The 11,075-nt window shown below is 40.0% G+C and overlaps 1 protein-coding gene across 2 annotated transcripts; it reads right to left on the bottom strand.

The window, feature by feature from the left end:
• Window positions 1-89: 89 nt before the first annotated feature.
• On the bottom strand, window positions 90-10,853 carry spaca6 (sperm acrosome associated 6). 2 transcript variants are annotated; one of them, XM_081696980.1, is made up of 9 exons: window positions 9,811-10,853; window positions 9,440-9,526; window positions 7,984-8,055; window positions 7,673-7,696; window positions 6,731-6,808; window positions 3,274-3,374; window positions 2,901-3,057; window positions 2,419-2,602; window positions 90-2,089 (listed from the first exon to the last, which is right to left on the bottom strand). In XM_081696980.1, exons 1-9 carry the CDS (start codon window positions 10,025-10,027, stop codon window positions 1,993-1,995), a joined length of 1,017 nt encoding a protein of 338 aa, XP_081553106.1. In that variant the 5' UTR covers window positions 10,028-10,853; the 3' UTR covers window positions 90-1,992. The 2 variants fall into 2 exon arrangements, with proteins under 2 accessions (XP_081553106.1, XP_026863079.3); XM_027007278.3 differs by lacking the exon at window positions 9,811-10,853 and having other exon boundaries at window positions 90-1,595; window positions 9,440-9,781.
• Window positions 10,854-11,075: the final 222 nt, after the last annotated feature.

Raw genomic sequence — 11,075 nt, forward strand, 5'->3', positions numbered from 1 at the left:
ATGACACCTACGGTACAATTTCAGAGGAGAGGGAGTTGTCCATTATGATTGACTACACACAATCAGGAAGAAGTCCGTGAAGATTATAATTTGTCAAGTCCCTTTTGTTACTTTATTGTCTAGAGGAAAATCACTGGGCTACATTTGAAAAGCACTTCACTTTCTTACAGTAGACTTGGTTTGATTGACGTTAATGTGGTTTTAGTTATTTGGGTGATATTATTGTTTGAGAAGGGAAGGTAATAGATGAATATGCTGAATATTGTTGCCATTAACAATGGAAATTAATTGGTCCCAGATGGCCGTCCAGGTGCATTAACATTCCCTGTACACACATTGTAAGTAGGTAATATTATTTGAAAGCATGGCATTACATTGTACAGCAATATCAATCAAGCCAAATGCCTGGTAGTAAGATTATGTCTGTGAATGAGAGAGGCCTTTCTATTGGTAGCATGTGGTCTTACAATAGCCTAGTATGTATTCTTCTTTGATCCTACAATTTTTTTTTTTTTTTTACATTTCTATACATTTTCTACATAAATGCTACATATGAATTTACATCTGCCATGATTGTTACTTGGTAAATTTTCTCATTAACATTATAATTAATTAGAATGAATTATTTTCCTTGGCTCTTTTCATTTCTGTAAGAGTTCAGTCTGTATGCCACCTCCCTTGTAGACCTCCGTTGCACCACACAGAAAATGAAATCAGTTTGCTAAGATCAGAATATGTTTAGAGGAAACAGATTTTCACTAGAGGGACCACTGAAAGGAAAGTCTATGTAACAGCCAGCAAAAGAAAGAAAAATACAAAACTTCTGAGGTTCCAAGACTGGTTGACATGATACAATGTGAAAAGACAGGAAGTTTTGACTGATTTATCACATAGTTGACATAACGGAAAGTCTGAATGGCGAAATCAGTAGATGGAACCCACTTCCACTTGGTTGCCAGGAGTAGCGAGGCAAACTTGGTGGGGTTATGCATTGAGTCATGTCTGGCTAAATTTAGTATCACAGGGGAGGCTTTAAAATCGACGGAACTCACCAGCATGGTTCATACATTTTACACTCTTTGTCGTTACATACATTTTACACTCTCGTTATTTCAATGCCAATGATCCAGAATAATAATTAAATAATTAAATCGATTTTTAAAAGAACAACAACAACAACAATACTACTAATAATAATAATGATAATGATAATAATAATAAAACAATAATAATAAAATGGAGAAAGAAAAAGAAATAAAGAAATCCATTTAAAACTGACATATTTAACAGGCTTTCAATTTTATGGCAACCCTATACGGAGATAACGTAAAGACATTCTATACGCAGACACGTCTATGACTTCTTTATAGATGGTCTCAACCAGTATGTCTTACAAGCCGGTACAGAAGGAGCCACTCTGGCATGATGCTAGAGGCTCTGGCGCCGTCTAGTGGTGAAACATAACCAAGTTACTCCAATGTTAATTTATTTGAAACAGTCCTCAAACAGCTCGAAATACATATTTCTTCCTTTGTGATTTATCTTCTTGGTCTGAATCACTGTCCTTTCTCTGAAACGAACACCAGTAGGGCACCCTTAAAAGAAGGACAGACATACTTAGGTTGAAAATAACAGCAGTGTCATTAGAGTGACAAAGTGGTTCTAAACTGGTAAAGATGTGCTGACGAAATTAAGATAATTCCGCAATCCTATGTGGCCTCCTCCTACCTCATAGGGCAGATTTAAAGTATTTCACCTTGTGTTAGAAACTGCAATAAAGAGAAGAACAGTCAGGAATGGTCATGTTGTCACTAGTCATATGATAACTGCAGAATTAGCTCACCTGTTGACATGCAAAGTTAGTCAGCCACCGTCTACTCCATTCACCTTAGCTTTTAACCACAGTACCACTACTGACTGGAAATTATATGTGTGATACTCCACTCACAACACAGCAGTGACACTGGCATGCTAGTGACCTGGTGGTGGGTGTTATGACACGGCAGCCTTGCTGGAGATTTTACACACGTCAGTGTCTGCTGGGCTGTGAGTAGTCTGCCACCCCACAATACCCAGCCAACAGCAGCTTCTGGGTTCAGAAACCGACCACTGAATTAGAGTAGGAGGATGGCAGGGACAAATTCTCTGTAGCAACAGATGGGATATGTTCTTTATCTGCACATCTACAATGTGCTTCTTATAAATAAATGTTTGTAATTAGGTGGGTGTTGAGTGTACATTTCATAGGATTTCCTGGAGGCAGCTGGATATAAAGATCTTCAATTGCAAGTCAGTACTTTACGAATACTAGACTCTCGTATGCTTTATGAAATAACATGCAAATGAAATAATCCCACTGTTCATGCTCTTCTACCTGGAGCACGTATGACAAAAGCAGAAATGTCTGTGGATCGTTACCCTAGAGTGAGAAGCACCAGGAGGAGAAGGGAGGTCAGACAGACGGTGAGGAGGTCTGGGCTGGGCAGCCGTAGCAGGGTGAGCCGGGGGTAAGGCGGCAGCAGTGGGAAGCACCCTGCAGGTTGGAGAGCCTGTTCAAACACGGCCTGCAGCTCCACGTGGTCGACCGCCACACAAGGAGCAACTGAGCGAGACAAAGACAAAGAGGGAGAGGGAGAAAAAGAGATAACAAGACTCAGAGTGTGTGTGTGAGGGACAGAGAGAGAGAGACAGGGAGACACAGTGTTTGTGAGAGAGAGTGGAAGAAGGCATATAAGGTAAATATAGACAGAAATATTAAGTTACCTACAGTGGCACTGAACACATTAATTTTCTCTTCATGTAACAACCTTTAACATCCTCTTTATTCATGGGAAGACTATTCAGAGAGCAATCTGTGAGAGTGACTGGCACTTTTCTATGGCGCTATGGGCCAGAGACACCTGTGAGATGGTAGTAGATGCGGACCAGGGAGCGTCCATGAGAAAAGATCTCGCACTGGTAAGTGCCTGCATGTTCTGGACGGGCAGACGGAATGGAGTACAGCTGATCCACACCGACTGTCACCTCCTGAAACCGATCCATCAGCACTGTTTTTGTCTGAAAGCACAGGTCACATGAGGACTGTTTTCTGGTTTTGGTCATTCTAAAATATAACCACTGGACCAAATACACGCCTCACCAATTACAACATCTATAATAATATCCTTAGTTATTCACCTAAGGAATGATGGGATTGTGAAATGTCCTTATAAGGACTGACAACTTGACCTTTGCCCCCTTGTGGCATTCTATATTCACCAGCCACCTACTCACCTCTGCATACCTCCACACTATCTGTATGTCTCTTGGCAACAGAAATGGCACTGTACACCAAATCTGAGTCCTGTTGTTTTCCTCCACAGTGATTTCCTGCACTGTTTTTCACACACACACACACACACACACACACACACACACACACACACACACACACACATAGGGGATTCTTAACTCTTCACCTTGCAACAGGGCCTCTCTTGAGGGAAGCATAGGGCCAGCTCTGTCTGCCTAACATGTTCGTAATTATAACATTTAAGCAGAGCCTCTGGGGAGAGTGGTAAAAGGGATGATGCGCTGAACAGTAATTGTAGCTGTGCCGACTGGAAATGAATACCACAGTGTGTGGGAGGTGACCTGTCACCTTACATTAGAACGCCAAAGACTTGGAGGCTGTGCAAAATTATATTATACGCGAACATGTGACAGGGGCCAGGGCTTCGTGTTCTGGCTACCTACACAAAATCTCTACTGTTTCATTCATTTGTGTCCAGCTGGACTTAACTGAATGCTGTAGGTGTTAATTCAACAGTAGAAGTGTATGTTCAATATTGGGGATTTTGCCATGTACAGTTATGTAACGCTCACTCCACTGCTGTCAGAGTGAGTTAGTATGTTTTCTACCATGACTTGCAAAATAATGGGGCCTATTTTCACGTAGGAGCAGAATCCATATGGCTTAAGCACGGCACGACCGTGTCCTGATATTTTATTACCTCTCAAAGTGTATTTTGGGTTATTTCATGCCATGCGTGATGTGAATTGTGCAGGGTGAAGGTGAAGATGGTTCATGTCAGTGATGTAACATGAATCAGAGAGATGAAGGAGGTTTAGGATGGGGGAGTGGTTCAGGTCTGAGCTCTGTGCAGTACAGCATCAACACTGCAGTTCAAGTGAGAACAATCAACTAATTTGTCGAATGCGTAAGTTGCAGGCAAAACCCATGTTGAAAATTATAAAGGGTCGTGGAATTATAGTTCGTCAGTTATAGTGGCCATTGAATAAAGTCCATGACACACATAATTCAAATATTATATATTAGTATATCAATATGAATATTATATTCTAGTATATCAATATTGACTTGCAATACTTACAGAATCACAGCACCTAAAAAATTTAAATACACTGAGAATCAGCCACCAAGTGTCACTGTTATATCAAATCAGGAGGCCAATTTCCACTGCTAATCTGAATCCTTTGTGTTCCTTAAACAACTCGACCCACTGTACGCCAACCAGTGGTGTTTCCTCCTGAAGCTGACAAAGTGCTTACAAGCACCTTAAAAAGGTGATGGAAGTGCTTAATAATAAAGTATAAACAAAATACAATCAATTATGATCATTTCAGTACTTATATGTGCAGGGTTCATGGTTTCATCTGGTCCAGCGTAGTCTACAATGAACTTTAGGCTTTTAGAGTTTCATGTATTTATATATTTAACAGGCAAAACTGCAGCTGCCTGGTAACCACTACAAGTAACTGTAGGATCTGGAGGGAGTCTTTAGAAATAGTCCCCTATTCGTTCCAATAGCTCACTGGTGCATATACATGTACAAGCATGGATCTTGGACTGTGCAATCTTCGCTTCAATGGCACATTTGAGTGAATGACTTGGAGTTACAAATGCCATATGACTGACCACAAAAACATTCAGAAATAACATGACAGCAATACAGATTGTTCCTGGCACCAAACCAATGGTAATGACAGCCACATCTGAAGATGCGAACAACAACTCCAAGCTTGTACATGTTTTAAAAGAAAGTCAATGGAGAAAAGTGTTATTTGAAAATATAATAGATTTATAGCATTTGTCCTTTAGCCAGGTGGACCTAACCAGTCAAGCTCTGCCTCTCTGGCTCCCAGGAGATTACCATGGTTTCTGTCAGTTCACTGTGCCACACAAGCGGGTGATCACTGATCAGTTCTGCGCAGCCTGTGTTTATTTCAAACAAGCCCACTAATTACCAATTTTAGACCTCAGTGCTGCTTTTGACACTGCCGATCATAACATCCATAATGAACACTTTGAGCACATGGCTGGCCTACAAGTGGTAGTTCCGCAATAATTTAAATCCCATCTCCTTTACAGGACTTCTTCTTTTAATACTGGCAATTTTTTTCACCTGATGTCACAAAACGCTGCAGGGTTCCACAAGGATCCATTATAGGCCACGTTCTCTCCTCACTGCATACGCTCCCACAGGGGAATATCATTCAGAGTATCTCCTTTCATTACTATGCGGATGACACCCAGATCTACTTCCCACTGGGGCCTAATGAGCCATGCTCACTGAGGTATCTAAGTGAAGGCCTTGAAGATATTAAAAATGGATGAATAATAACTTACTTGAATTGAATTTAAAAAAAATTAAATAATCAAAATCTATTCTTTTTGTCACTCACAAATCCACAGTTTGTTTGTGTTGGAAACCTGTGAGAATTGACCTGATATTTTAAATACTGACCTCAGAATTGACCAAAAAAAATTAAAAATTAAAAAAAATTTCAAGAGTGGTAAAACAGGACAATTTATAAAATTAAGTTTTTACTTTCTTTACAAACTCTGTAAACATGATTCATGCATTTATTTCATATTGTTAAAATTACTACAATTACATGTATGACATTTAGCAGATGCTCTTATTCAGAGAGATTTACAAGCATGATCAGAAAAGTATCCTTAGCTAGCACCAACTCATGATTCATTATGTTTAAGTGTTAGTAAGTGTTAGTAAGTTCTCCTGGCTTTCTGTGCATTACAGGATCCACTGCAAAGATATTTTATTTGCTTTTAGAGCTCAAAAGCTCTTAAAGGGAAAGGCCCATCCTCTATTTTGGACTTGATCCGCCTTTCCTCAGCTCCCAGGTTCCTGAGCTCTTTGGATCAGTTACTTTTGGCTGTTCCCTTGTCTCAGCCAAAGCTTGAAGGTGATTGTGCCTTTGAAACTATCACTAAACATTAGCTGTGCTCCTTCACTTACTAGAGACTTTTATACATTAGCGTTTTCTGTCATTTTTTAGATATGTAAAATATGGGGTGAATATGTTTGTTTTCTTTGGGTCTTTGTGCGGTATGATATATATGTAGCTCTAACATATGTTGCTTCTTGTCATCTAAAGTGTTGACTTTGTACGGCACTTTGGTGAACAGCTTTTAAATGTGCTTTATAAATAACATTCACTTACTTACATACTTGTTAATTCTTAGCAGATACACCCTTCTCACTAGATTACCACTTCACCCAATCTTTTTGTCCTTATAATTGCGTCGGCATGAAAATAAAAGTTTTTGGCACACCCACATGATGGTATGTAACATAGCTGGATGTGAGACCTTGAACTTTATGAAAAGGACCGTGTTTAGCATTCCTTATTGCTGAAATAGACCTGTTGTGTGTGTATATATATGTAAAAGAATGACGAGGCATAAAAGTGAGATTTAACTCACAAGGGCAATCCAGAGGAAGTGCACAGGAGTCATACTGGCAGGTCATGCAATTATAGACAGCACCCAGAGCCTGAAAACCTGCCATATATAGAGGAAAAACAGATAAATGTCAGTAGTATGGCCATTCTAACCCTTCAGATGTAACAGGGATAGCAAAAAAGGACAGAAAAAATAACAAATTTCATACATAAAAAAAAACAAAAAACTTTTCATCTATTCTACTATATGTAAGGTTTCTATTCCATGCATTTCTGAGAATGATACTAATCAAAACTGCTCAATAGTTTGGCTGCAGGAACGCTCTGCTTTGTACATGTCTATGTGCCCCTATTTTGAAGGGTTTGGTAATATAAGCCTATTAGCATAATGAGAGGAAATCTGACCAATGAAATGTATCATTTTCACTACAGGGGGTTGGCCTATAGCAGCCTGGCCCTTCTCAGGTTTCTAAAGAAGGAGCTAAAGAATTATTAGTAAAATGTCATTGTCTATTAAGCGAACTTCGAATAATAAGTACAAGGGAGATAGACATTGTGGTGAGCCTAATTGAAAAGCCTTTTCAAGGCTACCATTCAATGAAAATCTCACAATAATCCAGTAAGGTTGGCCAACTCCATCTATAAATAATTATCCACACAGGGAAAAAGCTGTATGTAAGGCTAATTCTAAGACTTCAGCATACGCGCTACTTTTGTGGGGTTTTTTTCAAATGTATTGTATTTGTACTGCATTTTGAGGACCGCATTCTGAACAGTATTTTAAAATTCAAATAACAATTTAAGGTTGTACATGCTGGGGGTGGGGGGCACTGATAAACATACAGAGGTGGAAAGTTCACACATTTGCACATAAACCAGCATTTACAGGCTGTCAGCATGAGGCCCCAACTAGAGTTCATGCTACGTTATAAAAGAAGGACAGTGGAGAGAACCAAACACTTACCACACGGGGGGAAACAACCGGATGCTGCAAAAGTTAGGCGAGAAAAAAGATTAAAGACAAGCAAGGATTAAAGACAGCAACACAGCCACATTAAGTCTGAAATAATGGCGCTCAAGGCTGACACAGAGGTGTCCAAGGCTTCACAAATCCAAAGTTTTAAGACAAGGCGAGTGTGCTGAATGTGTGACAACAAAGGAACACTGACCAAACTGCGGCGGGAATAGAAGGGAAGTATTGATACAAATGATGGCTTTAGTTCTATATTGTATGGTAAACAGATCGAAATAAAGTGAAAATAATATTTCTCTCACCTCTAGGCAGACCAGAGGCCATTGCGATGAAAGTGTCGGCTGCTGCTTGTAACCTTGCTTCATACAAAGTGTCTGGTAGAGGCGAAAGTTAGGGGGACAGAAACATTCGACTTAGTCACACTCCAGGGGTACATTCATCACAGTATCACAGAGAGAGAGAGAAAGTGTGTGTGTGTGTGTGTGTGTGCGTGTGTCTGTGTGTGTGTGTATGTGTGTCTGTGTGTGTGTGTATGTGTGTCTGTGTGTGTGTGTGTGTGCGCGTGTGCGCGTGTGTGTCTGTGTGTGTGCGCGTGTGCGTGTGTGTCTGTGTGTATGTGTGTGTTTGTGCGTGTGTGTGTGTGTCTGTGTGTATGTGTGTGTGTGTGTGTGTGTGTGTCTGTGTCTGTGTGTGTCTGTGTCTGTGTGTGTGTCTGTGTGTGTCTGTGTGTGTGTCTGTGTGTGTGTGTGTGTGTGTGTGTGTGTGTGTGTGTGTGTGTGTCTGTGTGCATGTGTACTTTTGTACTTTGTGTTCTTTTGGTTAGAGTTAAAATTAGGTTGGATATAAGCATAAAAGGAGTTAGCATCCCTTTCACTGTTAACTTCCTTTAAAGACAAGAATAGCTGTGTGAGTGTGTGGCTAGTTAATGTCTTCCAGCTAATCACATGAGTTAACCTGTTTTCCTATCTAAAAAGGTGAACCTGTTTGTCTAACCAAAACATCTTGACTTTATGTTAGACTAATTCAGGGACTATAAGTAGAGGTCAGGACATACAGGTTAGGGCTGTGTTCAAGTTTGTTCATGGATGTGGTTTTCTTAAACACTTTTCTTTAAGTTCCCAAAGTGCATGTTTAAAATTATTCATAATGTGTGGGTTTCCAGTTCCCCAGAAACTACCTATTATTTGGTCAAAGTGGTTTAATCCTGCTAAACAAAGAAATACAAATGACATTTTCCACAGCAATGCAATGAGGAAAACCCACAAGTTGGCCAGGAATTCAGACAACATCTCATGAAAAAATACAAAGAGAAGAAAAAAGAGCAAGAGGTTAAAAATTCAAGCAAACTCATCTCAAATCTAGACAGTGACATCCTTACTGGAAGCACGGGAAGACTAACGTAATTACAAAGATGGCTAGCAACACCTAACATGTTCCTAATGACTCGCCTGATTAAAATAAAGATAACAAACCAAAACAAAAATGTATTTATGTGCTACTCTTAAGGATATAGTTAAAGCAAATCAATAAAATGATAAGTTATGATGAATTAGCTATGTACTAAATGCTATAATGCTTGTACAGCTCACCTGGTAGAACAGGTACACAGCACTTCTGCATTATTTTCACATTGACGCAACTGTTGTTTTATTCATAATACCTATATTAATATAACTTTTAAAACTACTGTTGAAAGTGATGGCGATCTCAATGTTTACTGACGGGTAATGTAAACACTTCTGTTACGTAAGACAGTACCATTATTTGTGTTCTGGTCAAATTCTTCCACCAAGGGCATGATTTCAGCCAGCAGGATCTCCTTTAGTACAGAGTCATAACCTCTCCCTGAAAAGTGCACCGCCAGGCAAAGAGACATAAGAGACAGAGGACAATTACTGACATTTTACATCTGCACATCAAGTGACAAGTAACAAATATTTAAATAATAATAACTTTAAAAATAACCTTAAAAAGAGATTTGAGGTGATGCCCTAAAAATCGAGAATCTAAATATATGGATTCATATGAATGGTCCATGTGTTCTTAAGAAGATTATATCTACCAGAATTTCTGTAGTTTCAGGTTTATGATACCGTATTACCCAAACTACAAGGATGAAGCTGTCTTACCTACTTTGGCTGCGTTGATTACGTTTTGATTATAGTTGAATATTCTATCCAGTGTTTTGAAACAGGAGTCTATATTACGAATATTATATTCAGTGAGAATGTGACCCCAGCATAGTCGAACACTGTCGTCTGGATCTATAAAGCACTGGTAACAAGTTAAACCTGAGTGAATGAACAGACTTAAAATTATCACCCTAACTACAAACACAGCCTTCATGCTTATTCATGGTCTTGAGTCTGTTTCAGAGGTTCTTTTAAGAGCTTCTAGAACTTATTTGAGTATTCTATTCTTTATTCATTATTATCATTACATCATAGTTACAAAACATTGAGTATGTCACACAGTTTGCCTGAACCATGACATCACATAAAAGGATTAAATTACCTTAACGATATTTTCAGATTGAATGGATAAGTACTTAATAAAATTTAAGGACATAGTTCAGTATGATCGCTATAGTTAGGTCAGTTGCACATTTAAGCTTCTTTCTTTCACTACCTCACCTTTAATCCATTTTCTCACTCTCCCAAAATGCACCACCACTTTTTCTTCTTTTCTGTAGAGCAACAAAATGGAGAGAGAGAGAGAGAGAGAGAGAGAGAGAGAGAGAGAGAGAGAGAGAGAGAGAGCAATAGAGACAGAGATTGATAGTGTATGTGTGCGTCTGCACATTTGTGTGTAGTGGCAGGTGCGTCCGTGAGTGCGTGCGCGTGTGTGTGCGCGTGCGCGTGTGCGTGCGTGTGTTGTTGCGAGAGACTGAGGCTTGATGACAAACTAGCCAAAAGCCAGCGCATTATTTAGCAAATAATCTAAGTCAAATGAAACAAAAGCAGAAGGGGGAGCAATCCCACGAGTGTGATCGGCGAGAAGCGCACCAGGACAGCATACAAAAGAAAGAGAAACGACACAACGGAACAATGACTCAAAAGGGGAAAGTGAGAGTGCCGTCTTAAGGGATAATGCGCTAAGAAAGGAAAGGCCCGGCAAAGCCGGCTGCTTTGTACATGTCTGTTTGTGAGGGGAAGAGTGAACGAGGAGGACTACAGACGAAGCCGCAGCTACTGCGCATCCATATCCCCCCCCACCCCCAAAACTCCCCTCTCCTTCTCCTCCCATGTGCCCCTCCCCTCCTCCAGCGCTCTCCCCTCTGCATGTCGCCATAGAAACGAGACGGGGCGCCTAATACTTGAAGTTAATATGTTTCCAGTGACGGGGAGCGACTTGGGTACTAATGCATTCATCTGTCTCCTCAGAGACAAGCCAA

Source organism: Electrophorus electricus, chromosome 14 (assembly GCF_041902795.1).
Source record: "Electrophorus electricus isolate QZ-2024a chromosome 14, ASM4190279v1, whole genome shotgun sequence".
Taxonomy (NCBI): Eukaryota; Metazoa; Chordata; class Actinopteri; order Gymnotiformes; family Gymnotidae; genus Electrophorus; species Electrophorus electricus.